At 40.1% G+C, this 26,033-nt stretch overlaps 1 protein-coding gene across 5 annotated transcripts in view; it reads left to right on the top strand.

The window, feature by feature from the left end:
• The window catches only part of patj (PATJ crumbs cell polarity complex component), a 317,427-nt gene that overhangs the window by 266,963 nt on the left and 24,431 nt on the right, over window positions 1-26,033 (top strand). For all 5 annotated transcript variants that reach the window (XM_072273781.1, XM_072273782.1, XM_072273784.1 and 2 more), the window contains 5 exons: window positions 1,847-1,994; window positions 4,908-4,994; window positions 7,203-7,317; window positions 14,323-14,360; window positions 23,991-24,113. In XM_072273781.1, the coding sequence (XP_072129882.1) occupies window positions 1,847-1,994; window positions 4,908-4,994; window positions 7,203-7,317; window positions 14,323-14,360; window positions 23,991-24,113 (511 nt within the window). The remainder of the gene's footprint in view (window positions 1-1,846; window positions 1,995-4,907; window positions 4,995-7,202; window positions 7,318-14,322; window positions 14,361-23,990; window positions 24,114-26,033) is intronic.

Genomic DNA, 26,033 nt, shown 5'->3' with positions numbered 1-26,033 from the left:
CTATCTGCCACTTTTTGCCCATTCATCAAATTTTTCTCAGTCCTGCTGCAATTGCATTGCTTCCTCATCACTACCTACCCCTCCACCTATCTTCGTATCATCCACAAACTTTGCTGCAAAGCCATCAATTTCATTATCTAAATTATTGACAAACAATGTGAAAAGTAGTGGTCCCAATACTGACCCCTGAGGAACACCATTAATCACCAGCAGCCAAGCAGAAAAGGCCCCTTTTATTCCAACTCACTGCCTATCAACCATTCCGCTGTCCATGGCACCTTATCAAATGCCTTCTGAAAATTCAAGTAAATGATATCCACTGCCTCTCCTTTGTCCACCTTGCTTGTTACTTCCTTGAAGAACTCTTAACAGATTTGTCAGGTAAGATTTTCCTTCACAGAAACCATGCTGACTTTGACATATTTTATCATTAGTCTCCAAGCACTTCAAATCTTCATCCTTAATAATAGACTCCAACACTTTCCCAACCGCTGAAGTCAGGCGAACTGGCCTATAATTTCCTTTCTTCTGCCTTCCTCCCTCCTTAAAGAGTGGAGTGGTATTTGCAATCATCGAGTCCTCTGGACCATGCCAGAATCAAGTGTTTCTTGAAAGATCATTACTAAAGCTTCTACAATCTCTTCAGCTACCTCTTTCAGAATCATGGGGTGTAGATTATCCGGTCCGGCTGACTTATCTACCTACAGACTTTTCAGCTTCCCAACACTTTCTCCTTAGTAATACGAACTACACTCATTTCTGCCCCCTCACTCTCTCTAATTTCTGGTTTACTGCTAGTGTCTTCCACGTTGCTGGCTGATGCAAAATACTTCTTAAAGTTTGTCTGTCATTTATTTGTCCCCCATTAATACCTCTCCAGCGTCATTTTCCAGAAGTCCAATATCCACTCCCTCTTCTCTTTTACTCTTTATATTTCAGAAAGAAACTTTTGATATCCTTTTTTATTTGCTAGCTTACCATCATATTTCATCTTTTCTCTCCTTGTGTTTTTAATTGCCTTCTGTTGGTTTTTAAAAGCTTCCCAATCATCTAGTTTCTCACCAATTTTTGCTATACTATATGACTTCTCTTTTGCTTTTATCCTGTCTTTGACTTCCTTATCAACCACTGTTGCCTCATTCTCCCTTTAGAATATTTCTTCATCTTTGGGATGTACTTACCCTGTGCCTTCCAAATCATCCCTTAAACACCAGCCATTGCTTTTCTGCTGACACTCCTGCTAGTGTCCCCTTCCAATCAACTTTGTCCAGCTCCTCTCTCATACCTCTGTAACTCCCTCTACTCCACTGTAATAATGATACATCTGACTTTATCTTCTCCGTCTCAAACTATAGGGTGGATTTTATCGAGAAAGCCATCAACTTGGCATTCTACAAATTCCCGCTCTTGAAATCCAGTACCAACTTGATTTTCCCAATCTAACTGCATATTGAAATCCCTCAGGACCATCATAACATTGCCCTTTTTACATGCCTTTTCTATCTCTTGTTGTAATTATATCCCACATAATAGCTACTGTAAATTTTGAAAGAAAGTCAAAAACATGATTTCTGTGAAATGCAGAGGCAGTTATGGGCTCAAGGATAACGTTCTATGTCTTAATACAGAGCTTTGGCCTCTCAAGATATACATTAGAAATAAACATGCATCATTTTCTGATCATTCAGATTCATGGAAACTCATTTGTTAGAACTTGTAATTTCAATTGTTTTCTCAGTGCAAAGGATAACTAAATTTATACCTCACATAAATGTAAAGACTTTGTATATATTTTAGATGAATTAAATCAATTGAATAATTGAACTGTTTGTAAAAATTTTGACAGGATTGGAACCGGGGTATTTATCTCAGACATTGTTAAAGGTGGGGCTGCTGAACTCGATGGAAGGCTTATGCAAGGTGACCAGATCTTGTCGGTAGATGGAGAGGATATGCGAAATGCTTCACAAGAGACTGTGGCAACAATACTAAAGGTAAACCTGGAGTAACCACATGAACACCAGCAATTAGAAGTTCAAGGCCACGTCAAAAGGTGTCAGAATGTAGGTGAATGGGAGAGTTGCAACAGTTTCATCCAATGTAACGAGGGAGTGATGTCCCAGCAATTTTAGGAGTCAGATGTAAACTGATACTGAATTATTCCTTTGTCATGGAGGTCTTTAAGTAATATTGTCAGTTAGAATATTAATGTTACGGGTGGAACCGAGGAATAAAAATGGTATGACCGCGCTCATGGGGCTATATTACAGTCCGCGGGATTTAGAGGAACAAATTCATAGGGAGATCACAGATTTGCAAGAACTATAAGGTTGTTATAGTAGGTGATTTTAATTTTCCACATATTGACTGAGACTCCCATACTGTACAAGGACTAGATGGGATAGAGTTTGTCAAATGTGTTCAGGAAAGTTTCCTTAATAAGTTCATAAATGTCCCAACATGAGAGTGGGCAGTACTTCATCTGTTATTAGGAAATAAGATAGGGCAGGTGACAGAAGTTTGTGCAGGGGAACATTTTGTATCTAATGATCATAATGCCAGAAGTTTCAAAGTAAATATAGAAAAAAAGGTCTACAGGTTGAAATTCTAATTTGGAGAAAGGCCAATTTTGATGATATCAGAAAGGATATGGCAAGCGTGGATTGGGATCGGCTGTTTTCTGACAAAGGTGTACTTGGTAAGTGGGAGGCCTTAAAAATGAACTTTTGAGAGTACAAAGCTTGTATGTGCCTGATAGAATAAAAGGTGAAGATAACAGGTTTAGGGAATCTTGCTTTTCAAGAGATACTGAGGCCCTGGTGAAGGAAAAATAGGTGCATAGCAGGTATAGGCAGGTAGGAACACTTACGGAGTATAGAAAATGCAAGAGGTCACCTAAAAAAGAAATGAGGAGGGCTAAAAGAAGGCATGAGGTTGCCCTAGCAAACAAGGTGAAGGCAAATCTTAAGGGATTCTACAGGTATGTTAAGATCTAAAGGACTGCAAGGGACAAACTTTGTCCTCTGGAAGCACAGAATGATAAACTATGTATGGAGCCAAAAGAATTGGGGGAGATTTCAGATGAACTTCTAGCATCTGTATTTACTCAGGAAATGGCCACAGAGTCTATCGAGGCAAGGCAGTGAGGTCATGAACCCTATACAGATTACACAGGATGAAGTGTTTGCTGTCTTGAGACAAATTAGGGTGGATAAATCCCCAAGGCCTGACAAGGTATTCCATTGGAACCTGTGGGAGGCAAATGTAGAAATTGATATGTAATTAAATTGAAAAGAATACGTAAGGCGCTGCTTCCCTTCGCTAGTCTGCAGGTTGCCCTTGGGTGAGGTGTGGCACCACTCAGCAGGATCACATGAAGCCATGGGAGCAGTTGGTGGATCGTCGTATGTGCAACTGGTGCATATCCCAAGTCCTGATTATGTGATCAGTAACACCAGGCATACAGTCTCTGAAGAGTATTGATAACGGCTGGGGTCACCCATCTTGTAAAGATGCTGCCCAGAAGAAGGCAATAACAAAACGCTTCTGTCAAAAATTTTGCTAAGAACGATCATGGTCATAAAAAGGCCATAATCAGCCAAGTCATAGAACGCAGCACATAACAAACAAACAATGTAGGGTAAATGCAAACTCTTTCCATTGAGATTGGGTAGGACTACAACCAGAGGGCAATGGTTAAGGCTGAAAGATGAAAAGTTGAAGGGAAACTTGAGGGGAAACTTCTTCACTCAGAAGATTGTGAGAGTCTGGAATGAGCTGCCAGCACAAGTAGTACATGCAAGTTGGATTTCAAAGTTTTAAGAAAAGTTTGGCTCAGTACATAAATGGTTGGGGTATGGAGGGCTATGGTCCAGGTACAGGTTGATGGGAGTGGGCAGTTTAAGTGGTTTTGGCATGGAGCAGATGGGTCAAAGGGCATGTTTCTGTGCTGTGCTTTTCTATGACTCTATGGAATGGCATTTGGAAGTAGCAGGTGGCTTGAGGTGAAATATCTTGAAGGATACTGGAATATATATGAGAGTGGATACTTCAGTCATGGAATAAGGTTTATGCCAGCAGACGTGGATGCCTAAGGATGCTCAGTGAGGCTAGCCTATGTACCTGAAAATGCAAAGAAACCTGATTCGCTTTTATAGAACAGCTGAATTAATGTCTTGTGTAATGGAAACCAAAATACAAGTATTTAAAACAAATCTGTAAATAAAGCTAGCCTTAGTAACAACAATCATCAAGCTCATTCCTGGGATTCTGGGTGATAAATTTTCATCAGTGAATAAATATAACATCACTTGATTGCTGTCAGAAATGTTGGGCCTCATTTGCTACTGAAATTTATAATAAAGAGCCATGACCAAAACAATCACTGACTACAAGCATCTAGCACGCTCAAAATAAAAACAGGAAGTGCTGGAAACATTTAGCAGATCAGGCAAAATTCTGCGGAGACAAAACCAGCTAATGTTACAGATCATTGGCCTTCATCAGTGGGCAGACAGGCCCTAAGAAAACATTTGCTACTCACCCCAATTTAACCTTCCTGTGTCTCTCAGTAAACATTCTTGAGTTTGTTTAAAGATATTTCCTGTTGCTAGGCTTTTTGACAAAGGACACAGCCCCCAATAGCAGGTAATTATATCACAAGTCGGTGGAAAAATGTATTTGGTACCAGTTCGTGAGCACTCTTTGCAAAATCCAAGTTATTTGAAATTCTGTAGCAGCCTGCACAATCTGGGCATTGAAGGCCATGAAAAGACTAGAATTTCCAGTATATACTTTTGGTGCACAAGGCAACCAGGTAAAATTGTAAAATTCTACCCTTTAATTGTTTAATTGCAATACAAATTGGTATTAGACTTCCTTATAACTTAAACTTCTGTTTTTTTCAGTGTGCTCAAGGATTAGTTCAGTTGGAAGTTGGCCGTCTGAAGGCAGGCTCATGGATCTCCTCCAGAAGTACATCACAAGGCAGCCAGGTCATTTAAACTCCGAAGTTCATTTGTGAAAGAATTTGCTGAAAGTTAATCATCATTTCTTATCTTTCAATTAATCAGTGATATGTTAATTAGAATTGTGCCTGTCCCTCAGACAATATGCTTTCAGTTCATTGGAATATCAAAATGAAATTTAATTAAATTATGTAAAAGTAGTTACAGTCTGTCTGGAACACTCCGGTGCATCTCTTATAGCAAGTGACACAAGAACAGACCTGGAAGCAGATTGCCTTTCTGCTGGGGGACATTAGCCAGCAATGTAATACACATAGGTCCCGTATCATTTTGAAGATCTGTATTGTCTTCATTAATATATGTGACCTTAGTTTATTCATTATTGCAAAATGAGGATTGCATTATCATCGTGGGGATCAGTTAATAGCTGTGAAAACCAATGTATAAATGGTTTAATGTTTATGTTGATGCCTCAAGGGAACAATAGTTTCGTTGCACATCCCAAAGCTGCAAGAAAATATTTTATCTAAATTTTTGTACTTTATTCATGAAATAGGAAGATGAATTATATTTGGAAGTCAGTAACTTTATATTAATAGCTAAAACAGGTGAAGAATTGTGCTTTATAAAATGTTAAATTTATGAATTAGGGAAGTTTTATACTCTGTGAAACTGTATTAGTAATTATCTGTGGCTTCCAAATATTGCATCATTAAATTATCAGAGGAAAAGTGATCTACTTTGCAGAACTGTAAACCATAAATTCACTGTAAATTAATTGGACGTTTTATTTTTAAAGCCACTGTAATTATTTTCTAATTGGCAGTATTTTTAAAAAATGCTTACTTTCCAAATGGGAAATGAAAATTGCACTGATTTATTTCATTTCATTCTTAATTATCAGTGTTATAAAAAGAAAATCTCTGGCTACGGTAAAGGATTGCATTCAAAATATCGCTGTCAGATTATCATTTCTGATATATACTAATTTTATTTCCATTCCCTGATTTTTTGGTTTTGATTTTTGATTTATTGCCTCTGCCTCATAATTTTCACTACATTATGTATGTAAATTGCGGTTTAGAAATTCAGAAATCAGAAATGCAAAAAGGGAATGGAGAGTCCTAGTGCAGGATTCCCTAAAGGCTAACTTGTAGCTTGAGTTATAAGGAAGGCAGATGCAATGTTAGCATTCATTTCAAGAGGACTAGAATATAAAAATAAGGGTATAATGCTGAGGCTTATAGGCGACAGTCAGATCACATTTGGAGTATTGTGAGCAGTTTTTGGCCCCATATCTAAGAAAGGCATTGGAGAGGGTCCAGAGGAGGTTTGCAAAAATGATTTTGGGAAAGAAAGGATTAAACTACGAAGAGCATTTGATGGCTTTGTGCCTGTACTCACTGGAGTTTGGAAGAATAAGAGGTGATCTAATTGAAAACTACCAGATATTGAAAGACCCAGATAGAGTAGATATGCAGACGAGGTTTCCAGTAGTGGAAGTGACTGGGACCAGAGGGCACAGTCTCAGAATAGAGGCATGTCCATTTAGAACAGAGGTGAGAAAGAATTTCTTCAGCCAGAAGGTGGTGAATTTGTGGAATTCATTGCCACAGAAGGCTGTGGAGGCTAACTGAATGGATATATTTAAAGTGAAGGTTGATGGTTACTTAATTAATAAGGGTGTCAGTGATTATGGGGAAAAAGCAGGAGAATAGGGTTGAGAGGGAAAATATATTAGCCATGATCAATTGGCAGAGCAAAGTCGATGGGCCGAATAGCCTAATTCTGTTCTTATGACTTATGGGCTTATGTTAGCACTTCTTAATCAATTATTATTTCTTAATTCTGTTCCTATGTGTTACTGTCTCATGGTCTTATTTGTGGGGAAGAGGGATGTAGAGGTGGTGGTGGTCAGGGAAGAGAGGTGCAAATAGTAACCATTTTGAAAACTGTTAATCAGGAACAAGTGTTGATCTCCAAGCCCAGCATCAAAATCTGTGTAATGATTTTCATCTGTGACTATCATGGTTTAATCTGTGAAAAGGAATTAATCATATTTTTTCTTTCACTGTTCAGTTATAAGTGAATAGCCCACAAGATTAGGATAAAATAGGCCAGAATTAGGAATGCATTTGAATCCCAATTGATATCCACTGTTGCCTCACATCCAACTGATATCCTCTTTTTAAATTAAATTACCTTTATTAATTTTTTATTCTGATCTGACACTAGATGAGCCAAGAAAGTGGCATCAGTAATCAGTCAAGATTTGGACCTGCTGTGACAACTTCACAAAATATTGCTATCAGCAAGAAAAATACAGCTGAATCCTCACAGAGGAACTTGGGTAAAATGTTAAATGTTTAATGTGTCGGGATTTCTTTACATGTACTTTTTTCAACTATAATATCTGGGAAATTTTTACCTTCGTGATATTGGGAATTTCTGCAGTAGATGGGTAATCGACTCTCAGCAATCATCCAATCGATGAAGATTGTTCCATATTTTCTGTCTGTTTTGTTAAATAGACTGATCTTTGATGCATAAAGTTTAGCTGAGTTCCATGAACACTCATGAAAAATGGAGAAATTAATTTGCACTGTAATAGTTATTGATGTATTTGTTGTGCAATTGCAACTATTTTGAAGTGAAGTATTTCAAAATAAAAATGCATTAAACTCATTCAACCCATAATCTGTCCATAGAATGTGTAGTCTATTCCATCACACATTTTCTAAGGCAGGGTTCCTCATTATTATCCTTCAATGCTCCTTCTCACAGTACAGATGCCAGTGTCCAAACCAGAAATTATTGCCTGTGAGAATGTGTTGGTAAGCAGTCCCCTTGGTCAAATACTGCATAATGTCATCGGTTTGGGACTTACAGGATTGCAGCCCATTCACAATGAAGGAATGATGACATACACTCAGTGGCCACTTTATTAGGTACCTCCTGTACATAATAAAGTGACCTCTGAGTGTATGTTCATGGTCTTCTTCTGCTGCTGTAACCCATTCATGTCAATGTTCAACGTGACTTGTGTTCAGAGATGCTCTTCTGCATACCACTGTTACAACATTTTTATTTGAGTTACTGTCACCTTCCTGTCAGCTTGAGCTAATCCTGCCAGTCTCCTCTAACCTCTCTCATTAACAACGCATTTTTGCCCACAGAACTGCTGCTCACTGGATGCTTTTTGTTTTTCGCACCATTCTATGTAAACTCCAGAGACTGCTGTTCATGATCAGCAGTGTCTGAGATACTCAAACCACCCCATCTGGCATCAACAATTATTCCACAGTAAAGTCATTTAGGTCATATTTCTTCTCCCTTCTGATGTTTGGTCTGAACACCAAATGAATCTCCTGACCATGTCTGTATGCTTTTATGCAATGAGTTGTTGCCATATGCTTGGCTGATTAGATATTTGCATTAACAAGCAGGTATGCAAGTGTACCTAATAAAGTGGCCTCTGAGTGTATGCTAGATAAAATGGTATGCAAGCTGGAGGGCAAGCAATATTTGGTGATGTTTACATGCACTCAGCACTTGAAGGTGGTTTGTTGCTCGTGCCCATAATTGGAGCCTGCCTTTGCTGAGGATAAGTATACTCTGGGACCTCCTTTTAATAGTGTTTAAATATCCACCACTGTTCATGACTAAAAACAGCAATTGCTAGAAACATCCAGAAAATCAGGCACCCTTTGTGCAAAAACAAGTAAGGTCAACATTTCCAGTAAAAGACACTTCATCGGAACTGGGAAGGAGAGAAAACAATTTACTATTAAATTACAGAGAGTGTGAGGGATGGATGGATAGGACGAATGAAAGAGTGAGGCCAAATGACTCCAAAGTTTATGGAGTTCCAACAGTTGGTAGAGTTACGGAGAATGAGGAATGTTGTAATAGATTAGACTAGGATATGCATCTGCAATAATTGGTCTGGACATTGAGTATAACAATTGGGAAGTCATGTTGCAGCTATACAAAATTTTGGTTAGGCCACATTTGGAATATTGTGTGATTTCTGGTTACTACAGTACAGAAAGGATATGGAGAGGGTGCAGAAGAGATTCACCAGGATGATAATTGGATGGAGTGTAGAGGATGACGTTGGACAAACTTAGATAATTTTCTCTGGAGCATTGAAGGCTGACAGGTGTCCTGATACAAGTATATAAAATTGTGAGAAGCATAGATATGATAGCCAGAGTCTTTTTCCCAAGTTGGTAATGTCAAGTACTAAAGAAACACAGATTTAATGTGAGGGGAGGAAGTTTAAAGATGATATATGAAGCAAGTTTTTGGTGTCTGGACTTCCCTCCTAGGGGAGGAGGTCATAGAAGTAGATACCAAAGCAATATTTAAGAGGTACAGTGCCTATCAAAAAATATTCCCCCCCACCCCACCAGAAGTTTTCATGTTTTATTGTTTTACAACATTGAATCACAGTGTATTTAATTTTTTTTGACACTGATTAATGGAAAAAGACTTTTTTGTGTCAACGTGAAAACAGAAAGATACAAAGTGATCTAAATTAATTACAAATATAAAACACAAAATGACTGATTGCATAAATATTCACCCCCTTTAATATGAGACACCAAATCATCACTGGTGCAGTCAATTGGTTTTACAAGTCACATAATTAGTTAAATGGCTATCATTATTGTACAGTCAAGGTGTTTCAATTGATTGTAGTAAAAATACATCTGTATCTGGAAGGTCTAACTGCTGGTGAGTCAATATCCTGGCAGAAACTACACCATGAAGGCAAAAGAACACTCCAAGCAACTCTGTGGAAAGGTTATTGAAAAGTACAAGACAGGAGATGGACACAAGAAAATTTCCAAGTCACTGAATATCCCTTGGTTAAGTCAATCATCAAGAAATGGAAAGAATATGACTCAGCTGTAAATCTGCCTAGAGCAGGCCGTCCTCAAAAACTGAGTGACTGTGCAAGAAGCGGACTAGTGAGGGAAGCCACCAAGAGACCTAAGACAACTCTGGAGGAGTTACAAGCTTCAGTGTCTGAGACTGCGCATACAACAACTGTTGCTCGGATGCTTCACCAGTCACAGCTTGATGGGAGAGTGGCAAAGAGAAAGCCACTGTTGGAAAAAAAAACACACATGAAATCTCGGCTAGAGTTTGCCAGGAGGCATGTGGGCGACTCTGAAGTCAACTAGAAGAAGGTTCTATGATCTAATGAAATGAAAATTGAGCTTACTGGCCATTAGACCAACACCGCACATAATCAAAAACACATCATCCCTACCTCAAAGCGTGGTGGTGGCTGCATCATGCTGTGGGGATGCTTCACTGCAGCAGGCCCTGGAAGGCTTGTGAAGGTAGAGGGTAAAATGAATGCAGCAAAATACAGGGAAATCTTGGAGGAAAACCTGATGCAGTCTGCAAGAGAACTGCGACTCGGGAGAAGATTTGTTTTCCAGCAAGACAATGACCCCAAGCTAAAAGCCAACAGGAATGGCCTAAAAACAACAAAGTTTATGTCCTGCAGTGGCCAAGTCAGAGTCCAGACCTCAAACCAATTGAGAATTTGTGGCTGGACTTGAAAAGGGCTGTTCACTCACGATTCCCATGCAATCTGGCCGAGCTTGAGCGGTTTTGTCAACAAGAAAGGTGGAAAAATTGCAGAGTCCAGATGTGCATAGCTGAGAGAGACCTATCCACACAGACTCAAGGGTGTAATTGCTACCAAAGGTGCATCTACTAATACTGACTTGAAGGGCGTGAATAATTACGGTGGTGCTAGAAAGTTTGTGAACTCTGTAGAATTTTCTCTGCTTCTGCATAAGTAGGACCTAAAATGGGATCAGATCTTTACGCAAGTTCTAAAACTAGATAAGAGGAACCCAATTAAATAATAACACAAAAACATTATATTCATTTATTTATTGAAAAATATTGATCCTGTATTACATGTATTTATTGGAAAAAGTATGTAAATCTCTGGGGTAATGCCTTCTACAAAAGCTATTTGGAGTCAGATGTTCCAATCAATGAGATGAGATTGGAGGTATTAGAGGTGCCCCGCCCTATAAAAAAAGACACAGTCAAGTTACTGACAGAACCTGTTCTTCTGAAGAAAGATCTGTTCATGTGCACCTTACCTCAATCAAAGCAACTTTGAGAGGACTTTAGAATTGTAAAGATCCATCAAGCTAGAAAAGGCTACAAAAGCATTTCTAAAGACCTGAGAGTTCATCAGTCCACAGTAAGGGAAATTGTCTACAAATGGAGGAAACCCGGTAACTTTGCTACTCTCCCTAGGAATGGGCATCCTGCGAAGATCACAACAAGAGCATAACCTGCAATGCTGACAGAGGTGAAAAAGAACCCAAGGGTAACAGCAAAAGACCTGCAGAGATCTTTTGATCTTGCTAAAGTCGCTGTTCATGTATCCACAGTAAGAAAAGCACTGAACAAGAATGGCATTCATGGAAAGACACCACTGAGGAAACTACTGCTCTCCAAAAAAGCATTGCTGCATGTCTCAAGTTTGCAAGACCACCTGGATGTTCTACAATGCCTCTAGGACATTGATCTGTGGACAGATGAGACAAAAGTTGAACTTTTTGGCAGAAATGCACATTGCTATGTTTGGAGGAAAAGGGACACTGCACACCAACACCAAAACCTCATCCCAACTGTGAAGCATGGTGGAAGGAGCATCATGGTTTGGGGCTGCTTTGCTGCCTCAGGACCTGGACATCTTGCAGTTCTTGAGGGAACAATGAATCCACGATTGTATCAAGTGATTTTACAGGACAATATCAGGGTATCAGTCTGTCACCTGAACTTAATAGAAGTTGGATAATTCACAAGACAATGATCCGAAAGACGAGTAAAGTAGGGAGAAGGCCAAGGAGTTGACAAAAGGATCAACCGTAATTGAATGGCAGAGCAGACTTGATGGGCCAGATAGCCTAATTCTGCTTGTATATCTTCTGAACTTGTGGTCCTAATCAACAACAAAATGGCAGAATGGTTTAGAAGGAAAAAATTCATATTTTGGAATGGCTGAGTCAAAGTGCTGACCTTCATCCTGTAAAAATGTTGTGAAAGGGCTTTAAGCAAGCAGGTCATGAAGGAAGCCTGCCAACATCCCAGAGTTGAAGCGGGCTTGTAAGGAATGGCCTAAAATTACTCCAAGCCAATGTTTGGGACTGATCAACAGTTACCGGCAACGTTTGGTTGAAGTTACTGCTGTACAAGGGGGTCACGCCAGTTACTGAAAACAAAGGTTCACATACTTTTTCCAACAAATACATGTAATAATGGATCATTTTTCTCAATAAATAAATAAACAAGTATAATGTTTTTTGTGTTGTTATTTTAATTGGGTTCTCTTTATCTAGGTTTAGGACTTATGTGAAGATCTGAACATATTTGAGGTCCTATTTATACAGAAATAGAGAAAATTCTACAGGGTTCACAAATTTTAAGGCACCACTGTATGCAATCAATTATTTTGTGTTTAATAAATGTAATAAATGCAGACCAATTTATAGAAATTTGTTTTCACTTTGACACAGAGTCTTTTCTGTTGATCAGTGTCAAAAACGCCAAATTAAATTCACTGTGATTAAGTGTTGTAAAATAATAAAACATGAAAACTTCCATGGGGGGGTGAATACTTTTTATAGGCACTGTATTTAGACAGATACATAAACAGATAGAGAATAGAGAAATACAACCTTACAGGCAGATGTGATGAGTTAGATTGGCATCCTGGTCTATGCAGGACCAGTTCCTGTTCTGTGTTCCCTCAGGTGATGCCTGTTCAAAGAGTAAAACATGAAATAATTACTGTTGGGGTAACCTTAGCAAAACTAGCCGGTTCAAATCAAAGTATGAAAAGTGTTCTCGCAGAAACTATCCAATCTGATACTGAAACCTGAAGGCTGTAGAATGCCCAGATGGAAGACAAAGTGCTTTTAATCAAATATAGCTTGGGCTTCACTGGAACTGTGCTGATGAGCACAGACACCACACAGAGTAGAGTTTGCACTTCTTCCTTTCACATTTCCTCTGGATGCTCCGGTTTGCTCTCACATTTCAAAAGTTTTTGGGTTGATTGGCCAGTAGGCCACTATGAATTGCTGAGTGGTAGTATGAGGAGTTGATGAGAATGTGGGGAGTATAAAATGGGATTAGTGTAAATATGGATGCTTGATGTTCAGTGTAGAGTCAGTGAACCAAAGGACAACTTTCCCTTTTTTGATCAGCGGTTTACAAGCTGTTAAAATTTTCAAATTAAAATATGGTTACTATTGTCTATAAAGCACTCTATTCTTGGGAGGCCCACCATTCACGAAAATCCCCACTGTGCCCATAGAAACCAATGCTCCCTCTCCAAGGGCACCCGGCACAGACATAACCGCAGAAGAGAGACAGGCGGTCAACTTGGCCAGGGTGTCGTTCTATGCAGCATGATTGTAATTCACTTTCTGAGACCAACGGTTCAGAGTTGGAGTGAAAAAGAAAATTAATGTGACATCTCTCTGGAAATGTAGGCACTCCCAGTGACTAAATGGAGCTGTTCTGTAAAATAGTCACTGATCTACATTTGTCTTTTCCAGTGGAAAGGAATCCACATTGTGAGCAAACTACACAATATAATTTTCTTGATTAGATGTGGCAGGACCTCAAAATTTTGATTTGACCCATTGTTTGTGGGTTTGCTTAGCTTTATATATTGCATGCTGATTTTACTGTTTAGCATGCACGTGTTGTGACTTCAGCAGAAGACACCTCATGTTTGGAACTGGTATGCCCTTCTGGACTGCTTATTGAACCAGTGTAATGTAACAGAACTTAACATAAACATTCTTTTCATATCTTTACTGGTTAAACTTTAGCTACTGCCCTTTAAAGTGGGGACATGCTTAATCCGATTCATTAAGATGCAACAACGAAAGGCAATTGCAATGACCTAGTGACACGATTATCAAATTATTGAAGACCAGATGTCAGAGAAATCCCAGATTCAATTCACATTTTCATTGATATACTGAACAAATTAATAGTCAGAAACTTACTATAACTGTCATTGGTGTAAGTCCTGGATTCATATCTCAATATTGAAATGTGATTAGATTTAATTATTCTCCACTTTGCAGTAAACAAGTAATAAGCATTATTATTTGCAAAAAGGTCATATGATTCTCTTATTTCAAAAATGCTGTATGCAATATTGCAACAAAACTCTTTGTACTTTTACATAACTTCTCACAATCTTAAAATAGTTAACTTAAAATCCAAGTTATCAATGGAACATGGCTAAGGCAGTCTAATAATGAGTTTTGTTTCAACTTGAATCTTTTAGGTTCAGATACAGGTCTGAGAACTGTGGAAATAACAAGGGTAAGTAAAATGTACTGTATATAGTTCTAATGGAGAACAAGGCTGTACTTGACCTTCGGGACTAAAACTAGGCAGGAGATGGAAATGTCGTTCAGAGAACATTGGAAATAGTAGTCATAATTATTAAAATTCGTAGTGGGATAAGGTTGGTGCTCAAATCAAGGTGCTGAATTGCAGGGAGATTGATTTCAGTAGCATAAGAGAGGACCTGGCAATAGTAGTCTGGGAGTGGAAGCCCAAAACATTGACTAATTTCTTCTATAGGTGCTGCCTGGCCTGCTGAGTTCCTCCAGCATTTTGTGTGTGTTGCTCAGAATCCCAGCATCTGCAGATTTTGTCTTGTTTGGGAGCAGATGCTTGTAGGCAAGATCATATCTAACTTACAGCAACACACGCAAAATGCTGGAGGAAGTCAGCAGGCCAGACAGCATCTCTGGAAAAGAGTAAACAGTCGAGATTTTGGGCCAAGACCCTAACATATAGGAGTCTTTGAAAAGAGAGTTAGAAAGTTAGGGCCAACATGTTCCAGTAAGGGTGAAAGGCAAAAATGACAAAATTAAGGAACATAATGACCAAGGATATTGATCAGGAAAATAAAGACAGCATATGACAATAGGGGCAACTGGAATCAACTGAGTCCATTGAAGAATATAGAGTATGTAAGAGAGAGCTTAAGAAAGAAATTAGGAAGCAAAAAGGGGCCATAGTAAATCCTTAGTAGATGCAACTAAAGAAAGTCCTAAAACACACTACAAATATTTAGGGCCACATAGTAGTGTAATGTCGTGGTACAATAGAGTGACCTGGTTCAATTTTTCCACAGTCTGTAAGGAGTCTATACCTTCTCCCTGTGGCTGGACGCTCCAGCTTCCTTGGTAATTGGACAGCACGGTCTCGGGGTGGAAGGGCTCGCTGCAATGCTGTATCTCAAAATAAATAAATAATGAACCAATCAATCGATTTTGGAGCCCTCAAAGGAATGCAAAAGTTTTCATTAGCTGAGGGGATGAAATGGAGAAAAGCAGATGAAGTAAAGGTGATGTGCTGGTAACTCCTGCGCTTCTTTCCACTGTTAGTTAATACTTTTCTGTTACCTATATTATTTTGTTCAAATCTGCCAAGGCATTTTCTTATCTTTCAGGTACCATTTCTAATGAAATTTGTCATATCCCCTCTGGCAAAATGCTGACTTTCAACATTGTTTTCATTTTGCCCTCATTTTTTCTCCATTGCTGGAGTAATTGATAGTTGTGGTGAAAGGCCTACACTTAAATTAGAGATACTGTTTTAAGAATCAGTTTTCTGAGTACTGGGTATCTAGGGATAGTCATAGTAGAAGGAAAGCAGGGAAAAACAAAAATAGAAGGTGCAGACAGGTACTTTAATGCCATGGCTTTCAACACACAAGAAATTAGAACTGGGAGGACTGTGTCAGAACTTAAACTGCTATTTTTAGCTTCATTTTTGTCACCTGTAAAACTCAGTAATGTGTGTCATCCTGAAAACCAGGTCGGCAGGCAAAAGTGAAAGAGAAATTTGATAAGTTTGTATAAAGTATTAATGTGACAATGACATGTATTTCTAACCAGATTCAATTGGTTTTGAAATCAATGAAACAGCAAAGATAATGTTAAATCATATTTGTTGAAAAGGTGTTATTGTCCTCACTCATTAATCGTGGACATGCAAAGATCAACTAATGTAAAGGTAAATTTTTGCTTTTAATTGGGAACAGATAATCCAAAGAAGTCTGTGAAACAGATATTTTAGAGCTTTCATGGGGAAGCCAAATAAAGATGGGTTGGAGAAAGAAATAGGGGATAAATATTGGGGGTAGGGGTGGGAAGAATGTATGAGCTCGACCTTTGACTGGGCTAAATGGCCTGGCCTGTCTCTTAGAAACATAGAAAACCTACAGCACAATACAGGCCCTTTGGCCCAAAAAGCTGTGCTGAACTCTTGAGTTTCAATTACAGAATATGTCACAGGTGAGTTTTGTACTGTTTGTTTTAAATCCCAGCATTTGAACAGTGTAACACACACAGAATGCTGTAGGCAGCATTTATGGAAAAGAGTACAGTCAACATTTTGGGGCAAGATCTTTCATCAGCACCAAAACGTCGACTATGCTCTTTTCCATTGATGCTGCCTGGCCTGTTGAGTTCCTCCAGCATTTTGTGTGTATTGCTTGGATTTCCAGCATCTGCAGATTTTCTCTTGCTTGTGGTTTAAACAATGTACGAGGGGTGATTGATAAGTTTGTGGCCTAAGGTGGAAGGAGTCAATTTTAGAGAACCTATCACATTTATTTTTCAACATAGTCCCCTCCTACATGTACACACTTAGTCCAGCGGTCGTGAAGCATACGGATCCCTTCTTTGTAGAAGTGGTCCACAGCAGGGGTGATTGATAAGTTCGTGGCCTAAGGTAGAAGGGGATGAGTTATTAACTTCAGATTTTCTGCTTTATCACTCAAAGAGTTGAACTGCACGTGCATGTAACGAGAGTGTCTTGGACCTCCAGGTGGTCCACAACAGGGGTGATTGAAAAGTTTGTGGCCTAAGGTAGAAAGAGCTAAGTTATGCAGCTCTCATTACATGCACGTGCAGTTCAACTGAGTGAAAATGCAGAAAATTTGAAGTTCATAACTCATCTCCTTCTACCTTAGACCACGAACTTATCAATCACCCCTGCTGTGGACCACTTCTGGAGGTCCAAGACACCAACCTCTACAAAGAAGGGATCCATATGCTCCACGACCGCTGGTCTAAATGTGTAAATGTAGGAAAAATATATATGCTAGGTTTTCTAAAATTGACTCCTTCTACCTTAGTCCATGAACTTATCAATCACCCCTCGTCCATCATTTTATGAAGTAACACACAAGAAATTCATTAAGAACTGGTAGGCTGGTCTGGAATGTTACATTGGAAGGGATATAGGGAAATCTAGCTAACTAGATTCATAACTGACAGAGGATGATGGTGGAAGGTTGTTTCTTGGCGTGAAGGCCTATGACTAGAGTTGTGCCTCAGGGATCAGTGCTGTGACCTGGGAATGCATAAGGCATGGTTAATAAGTTTCCGGATAATATGAAAATAGGTAGCAGCATAGACGATGAAGAAAGTTATGAAAAATTCCAGGGGTATCTCGATCAGCTGAGTAAGTGGGCCATGGATTGGAAAGTGGCATTTAATCCACTTAAGTGTAAGGTGTTGCATTTTGGAAAGTCAGACTTGTACAGAGAATCGTCAGGTTCTGAGGAGTGTAGTGGAACAGAATGACCTAGGAGTACGTGTACGTAGGTTGCTGGAAGTGGCATTGTAGACAGGGTGTTTGGCAAGCTGGCCTTCATCAGCCAAGGTACTGAGTACATCTGCTGGGACATTATGTTGTAGATGTACATCACAAGAGTGAGGCTGCATTTGGAGTATTGTGTATGCTTTCTTCACCCTTTTATAGGAAGGATGTCATTAAGCTAGAAAGAGTGCAAAGAGAATGTTGTCAGAATTTGACGGACTGAATTATAGAGAGATGTTGGACAGAATAGGGCTTTATTCCATGGAATGTAGGAGGCTAAGGGGTGCACTTATAGAGATGTATAAAATCATGAGTGGCATACAGGTAGATAGGGTTAATGCGTTCAGGCTTTTTGCTGGGAAAAGATAGCCCAAAACTGGAGGGCATTGGTTTAAGATGAGGGGGGAAAATATTTAAAAGGAAGTTGTCAAGCAACTTTACACAGTGTCTGGCAGAAGTATTCAGCCCCAGCCCTTTGTTCACATATGTAAGACTCATTGCATCTAGTGGCATGATCTCGGGTGTGGCGCCCCCTCCCCGACCAAACTTTAGCACTCTTGTTTGGGTGGATGCTGCGTGTTGTGTCCCCTGTGTAAAATCAGCACCTGAAATAACATTCAGGCCACAATGTGCAGTTAAGCAATTAAGATTTTGTATTTAAGTATGGGTTTGTAGAGAAACAAAAGAAAAGGAAAACAAATAAAAGGAGCGAATAATCTCATAAATGTGTCCAGTGCACAAACTTTGGAGCTCACGGATTCCCTTTCGCTGATCCTCCTTTGCTAGTCAGCCCCGGGGCTCCCGCCCCGAGCCTAGGCCCAGCAGGTCTGGCAACTGTCCCCTCAAGCCACGTCTTCTCTCTTCATCCTCCTAGCGCCCTCTTCTCCAAGCCCGCACAAACTAACAGCTTTCACACAGACACAAAGAATAACATCTATCCCAATTGGTTAGCAAATGAATACAAGTCCCGTTATCACTAATTATAACCCAAACAGGCTGCTACAGAGAACATTACCTCATCAGTTAACATTACAGAGAAGCTATTTCATATTAGCCTTAGCAAGTGACATGAAAGAAGAAACCCTTACACATAAATAAGTAGCGATTTTTGATCAATTTAACTGAGAATTTTTATTTGTGAATCGCATGCTCCTTTTTTTACACATGAGCCCCAAAACAGGGAAAATTATACAGCATGACAAACTAAAAATGAGAAACAGAAATGACGGCATTTCAAAGGTATTCATCCCCCTTTGTTCAGTAGTTAGTTGAACCACCTCTTGCTGAGTGTTACAGCCAGCAGTGCTTTTGGATTCAGGTAAGTCTCTATTAGCCTTGCAAAATGTGATGGAGCAAGATTTGCCCTTTCCTCCTTGCAAAATTTCTCAAGCTGTGCCAGATTAGTTGTGGAGCAGTGGTGGTCAGCAATCTTGAGATTGTGACAGAGATGTATGATTGGTTTAAGGCCAGGACTCTGAGTGGGCTGCTCAAGGACATCAATTTCCTTCATTTGAAGCCACCCTATGGTTGTTCTGGCCGTGTGCTTTGGGTTGATGTCCTGCTGGATGATAAACTTGCTCCCTAGTTTAAGCTTTCCGGCAGGGGCTAACAAGTTTTCATCCAGAATCTCTCTGTGTTTAGCAGTATTCATCTTCCCATCAATCCTGACCAGATTTCTAGTCCCTGCTGCAGAAAAGTATCCCCATATCATGATGTTACCTCCACCATGCTTTGATGTTAGGTGGCTGATACGCAGTTTTAGATTTACACTGCAGGTGCCACTTGTTGAGGCCAAAATGTTCCACTTTAGTCTCATCCGACCACAAGACTTTCTTCCACATCTTTACAGTATATTCTAAGTGATGCTTTGCAAAGTCTTTATGGGCAAGGATATGTTTTTTTTTTAGCCAGGGCTTCTTCCTTTCCACTCTTCCGTAAAGGCCTTAAAGATTATGGAGCCATGAACCTCATCTATTACAGCCACTGGCTTCTGTGGCTCACTCAGAGTGACTGTTGTTGTTACACTAGCCTCTCTTACAAGTGCTATTCTTCGCTGGCAACTAAGTTTAGAGCGGCAGCCTGACCTAGGCTGTGGTTTTATATTTTTCCCACTTTTTCATGATGGATTGTACTGAGCTCTGAGGTATGTTCAGTTCCTTTGAGATGTCTTGCACACTTCCCCAGATTTGTGCTTCTGGATTATCATTTCCCTGACTTGCCTTGAACGCTCTTTTGTCTTCACTTTGCTTTGGTCTGTTGAAAATCAACCATACTGGTGGAACTAACAGCGAGGGGGTATTTATTCAGATGATCCTCCAATTTTCTACATCAACAAGTGTGCCTGAGGAAAGTTAGCATAGTAATTACAAAGGGGATGAATACTTTTTCAGCCTCACAATTTTGGTTTTTAATTTTTAGTAAATTATTACTAGGATTTGGAGTTTTTCTTTTGATTTGACATGATGCACAATGTTTTGTAGATCAAAAAAAATCCTAAACTATATTCTAAATTTAGAAAATGAGACAGTAAAATGTGAAAATATTTGTGGGGGCTGAATACTTCTTCAAGGTACTATATATTGAAATAGCTGCCAGAGAAAGTAATTGAGGCAGATACAATAATTACATTTAAAAGAAATTTGGATAAGTACATGGATGGCAAAGGTTTAGAGGGATACAGGCCAAATACTAAATGGGAGTGTTTGGTTGAAAAGTACTAGAGTAGTGGGCACCTTGGTTGACATGGAATACCTGTATCGATGGTCCTGTTTCTGTGCTGTGATGATTTATAACTGGGGAAAAAGAGTTAAGTATTTGTTGCTCAATCATTTAGCCATAGGTTTGTTGCAGTAACATTCAGCAGTATCCTAGATCTAAACCATTAGGCCTTTACATGCTTGTCTTTGTGTAGTGTGCCTTTGTGGAACATATGATGGGAGGTGCCAAGTACGTATAAGTACTAGGATTTGATCAATGAATTGACATCAGAATCTCAGTAACAGTTTATACTAGAGTCAGGATATGATTAGAATCTCACTAAATGAGCAAGGATGGGGGCAGGGGGTGGGATCAAGAGACCAATCAGGAATTTAGCAGGCGATGTGTGGGGCGAAATTCTTGGATAGAGAGAGCAACAGTGTCAAATGTTGGTGGTCTGTAAATATTACATGTAATTGGGAAGGCCAATGCTATACTGTGCTTTACAAAATGATTTGTGAATTGGTTGCCACGGAGATTACACCTGGATTCTTGTATTTATGTCTGGTATTCCCACGTAAGGAAGATGTACTCATGAAAAAGAGGTGCAGTAAAGAGTTTTATGAGGAGAAGTAGACTGGATCTACACACTGATGAGTTTGACAGTGCAATGATTTTATGGGAAATTCTTAAAAGAATTTAGGTATAGAGGTGTTTTCCCTGATGAGTCATCTGGGAATGTCATAGTCAAGCATAAGGGATCATTAATTCAGGAACAAGTTAAGAAGAAGTGCAAAGACCAGTGAATCTTTGGAATTCTCCACCCATGGGGTATGCAGAGACTCAGTTACCAACACGTTTAAAGACAGAAGTAAATTTTTATAGATATTAATGGAATCCAGGAAAATGACACTGAGATAAAAGATCAGCATATTGTTATACAATACCAAAACAGGTATGAGGGGTCAAATAGCCTTACACCTGCACTTATTTTTATATACTCAGCTATGATGACTAGGAACCTGAAGTGTAGGAGGTAATAAGGAACATATTTCCCCTGCATAGTAGGGGAATTGAGAGTTATGGGGAAAAGACAGGTAGGTGGAGATGAGTCCATGGTCAGATCAGCCATGATCTTATTGAATGGCAGGGCAGGCTCAATGGGCCAGACGGCCTACTCCTGCTCCTATTTCTTATGTTCTTATCTGAATGGGCTTCCTGACTCAACTAAGACCCACTTCAGGCAGCAGTGCTATAAAGACAACAATTGCACTTAGGAGCAGGGTGATCCAGTATTTTGGACAACCTTTCAGCTCAGGAATTGTTGTGTTTCATGTAGAACATAGAACAATATTGCACAGAAAGAGGTCCTTTGGCCCATAATGCCTGTGCTGACCAGGATGCCAATTTTAATCCCATCTGCCTGCACGTGGTCTATATTCCTCAATCTCCTGCCTGTTCACGTCCCTGGCTAAATACCTGTTCACTGTTACAATAATATTTGCTTCTACTACTTACCCTGGCAGAATTTTCTAGGTGCTTATCACTCACTGTGTTTAAAAAAAATTGCTCCACGAACTCCTTTAGACTGTCTTCCACCTACCTCAAATCAATGCCCTTTAGTACTGACATTTCCACTCTGGGAAAAGAAGATTGACTAGATATTGGATAGGACATTGACCCTATGTATTCCCCTTATGATTTAACATACTTTTATCATTTGCTTCTCAGCCTCCAACACTTCAGAGAAAATAGTCCAAGTATGTTCAAGCTACTTACAGCAAATTCGCTCTAAACCAGGCAACATCCTGATGAGCCTCTTTTGCATTCTCTCCAAAGCCTCCACCTCCTTACTGTAATGCAGTCTTCAGAACTTTAGAAGCCTACCTACTTATGTTGCCACTTTCAGGGACATACATAAACTTGTATCCTTTGATCTATATTCTGTACCATCAAAAAAAAAGCAATATATATACTTTCTGCAAACATGAGGAAATCTGCAGATGCTGGAAATTCAAGCAACACACACAAAAAATGCTGGTGAACGCAGCAGGCCAGGCAGCATCTCTAGGAAGAGGTACAGTCGACATTTCAGGCCGAGACCCTTCGTCAGGACTAACTGAAAGAAGAGATAGTAAGAGTTTTGAAAGTGGGAGGGGGAGGGGGAGATCTGAAATGATAGGAGAAGACAGGAGGGGGAGGGATGGAGTTAAGAGCTGGAAAGTTGATTGGTAAAAGGGGATACAAGGTTGGAGAAGGGAGAGGATTATGGGATGGGTGGGACAAATGGACAAGGGAGTCGCGTAGGGAGTGATCCCTGTGGAAAGAAAGAGGGGATCCCATCCCCCCATCCGCCCCATCCCTTCCCACCAATCTCCCTCCCGGCACTTATCCTTGTAAGTGGAACAAGTGCTATACATGCCCTTACACTTCCTCACTCACCACCATTCAGGACCCCAGACAGTCCTTCCAGGTGAGGCGACACTTCACCTGTGAGTCGGCTGGGGTGATATACTGTGTCCGGTGCTCCCGATGCGGCCTTCTATATATTGGCGAGACCGGATGCAGGCTGGGAGACCATTTCGCTGAACACCTACACTCTGTCCAACAAAGGAAGCAGTGGCCACACATTTTAATTCCACATCCCATTCCCATTCTGACATGTCTATCCACGGCCTCCTCTACTGTAAAGATGAAGCCACACTCAGGTTGGAGGAACAACACCTTATAGTCCGTCTGGGTAGCCTCCAACCTGATGGCATGAACATTGACTTCACTGACTTCTCTAACTTCCGTTAATGCCCCAACTTCCCTTTGTACCCCATCCCTTATTTATTTATTTGTTTGTTTGTTTATTTATTTATTATTATTTTTTAATATGCTTTTTTCTCTCCTTTTTTCTCCCTGTCCCTCTCACTATAACTCCTTGCCCAACCTCTGGGTTCCCCCCTCCCCTTTCTTTCTCCCTAGGTCTCCCATCCCATAATCCTCTCCCTTCTCCAGCCTCGTATCCCTTTTGCCAATCAACTTTCCAGCTCTTAGCTCCACCCCTCCCCTCCTGTCTTCTCCTATCATTTCAGATCTCCCCCTCCCCGTCCCACTTCCAAATCTCTTACTATCTCTTCTTTCAGTTAGTCCTGACGAAGGGTCTCGGCCCGAAACGTTGACTGTACCTCTTCCTATAGATGCTGCCTGGCCTGCTGCGTTCACCAGCACTTTTTGTGTGTGTTGCTTGTATATACTTTCTGGACAATTCCTTTTCATGTTATGTGAGCCTTATGCCATTGTTCCTCTGACAGTGTAAATAACTTTCTGAAGCAAATCCCACAGAACTGTAAGGCAATCATAATGAACTTAAGCAAAGTAGTACAGATAGTAACTAGCATTGTGCAGTTAATTTAAAGAAGTGCAGGCAGGATTAGTTTTGAATTACTCTGTAGGGCTCCACTGTTGTGGGCGAACACAGTACTTACACTTGATCCAGTATATGATGGGACCACCTGCAAATAAATGTTGGTGTGAACAATCTTTTAGACAAGTTGCAGGAGCTAATGCATATAGTACAGTAAGGACTGCTGCAATTCAAATATGCTTTTAGATCAGTTACTAACAGGAGCATTGTTTTTATGACAGGGAGCAAATGATGCACTTGGAATTAGCATAGCTGGTGGTAAAGGGAGCCCTTTAGGCGATGTTCCTATCTTCATTGCCATGATCCAAGCCAGTGGAGTGGCTGCTCGCACACACAAGCTAAAGGTAGGAGTGACAAAGTAACGTGACTTGTTAGTAATCTGCATCAGTTGTTACAATATAATATTCTTTCTATACGCTAAATATTTTCGATATGCTTAAGTGCTAAAATATTTAGCAGTTTTAGTAATAGAAATTGCTTCAATACATAAATTATTGATTCTGTTTTTGCATTTAGCGATTTAGACCATAAGATATAGGAGCGGAGTTAAGCTGTTAGCCCATCGCATCTGCTCAGCCATTTCATCATGGCTAGTCCAGTTTTCCTCTCGGCCCCAATCTCCTGCCTTCTCCCTTTATCCTTCATGCCCTGACCAATCAAGAATCTATCAACCTCTGCCTTAAACATACATAAAGACTTGGCCTCCAGAGCTGCCGGTGTCAAAGAATTCCACAGATTCACCACTCTCTGGCTGAAGAAATTCCTCCCTATCTCAGTTCTAAAAGGACACCCCCTCTAGTGTAAGGCTATGTCCTCTGATCTTAGACTCTCCCATCATAGGAAACGCCTTCTCCTCATCCACTCTATCAAGACCTTTCACCATTCAATAGGTTTCAATGAGGTCACCCCTCATTCATCTGAATTCCAGTGAATACAGGCCCAGAGCCATCAAATGCTTTCCATATGACAAGCTATTCAATCCTGGAATCATTTTTGTGAACCTCCTTTGAATCCTGCCCAGTTTCAGCACATCCTTTCTAAGATAACAGGCTCAAACCTACTCACACGACTCCAAAAGAGGCCTCACCAGTGCTTTATAAAGTTTCAACATTACATCCTTTTATATTCTAGTCCTCTTGAAATGAATGCTAACAATGCATTTGCCTTCCTCACCACAGACACAACCTGCAAATTAACCTTTAGAGAATCCTGCACAGGAATTCCCAAGTCCCTTTGCACCTCAGTTTTTTGTATTTTCTCTCCACTTAGAAAGTAATCAACCCTTTCATTTCTTCCGCAAAAGTGCATGACCATACACTTCCTAACACTGTATTCCATCTCTCACTTCTTTGCCCATTCTCCTAAGCTGTCGAAGTCCTTCTGTAGCCTCTCCACTTCCTCAAAAATACCTGCCCCTCCACCTACCTTCATAACATCTGCAAACTTTGCAACAAAGCCATGAATTCTAACATCAAAATCATTGACATATAACACAAAAAGAATTAATCCCAACATAGGCTCCTGTGGAATACCGCTAGTCACTGGCAGCCAGCCAGAAAAAGCTCCCTTTATTCCCACTCTTTGCCTCCTGCCAATCAGCCACTGCTTTATCCATAATAGAATCTTTCTTGTAATACCATCGGCTCGCAGCTTGTTAAGCAGCCTCATGTGTGGCACCTCGTCAAAGGCCTTCTGAAAATCCAAGTACATAGTATCAAGCAATTCTCCTTTCTCTATCCTGCTTGTTATTTCTTCATAGAATTCAAACAGATTTGTCAGGCAAGGCTTTCCCTTGAGAAAACCATGCTGACTACAGCGTACTTTATCATGTGCCTCCAAGTACCCTGAGACTTCATCCTTAATATTCGTCTCCAACAACTTCCCAACTACTGAGATCAGACTAACTGCCCTATACTTTCCCTTCTTCTGCTTCTTTCCCTTCTTGAAGAGTGACATTTGGAATTTTCCAGTTTTCTGGAGCCATCCCACAATCTAGTGAAAGATTATTACTAATGCCTCCCAGATTTCTTCAGCCACCTCTTTCAAAACCCTGGGGTGTACACCATCTAAGCTATCTTCAGACCTTTCAGTTTCCTAAGAACTTTCTGTATAGTTATAGCAACTTTGCACTCTTCATGCCCCTGGCACCTGGAACTTCCCACATACTGCTAGTGTCTTCCACAGTGAAGACAGATGCAAAATTCTTATTCAGTTCGTCCACCATTTCATTATCCCTCATTACTACCTCTCCAACATCATTTTTC

This window comes from Mobula birostris, chromosome 12 (assembly GCF_030028105.1).
Source record: "Mobula birostris isolate sMobBir1 chromosome 12, sMobBir1.hap1, whole genome shotgun sequence".
Taxonomy (NCBI): Eukaryota; Metazoa; Chordata; class Chondrichthyes; order Myliobatiformes; family Myliobatidae; genus Mobula; species Mobula birostris.
The sequence above is the reverse complement of the archived record's forward strand: the minus strand, read 5'-3'. Positions and strand labels throughout refer to the sequence as shown.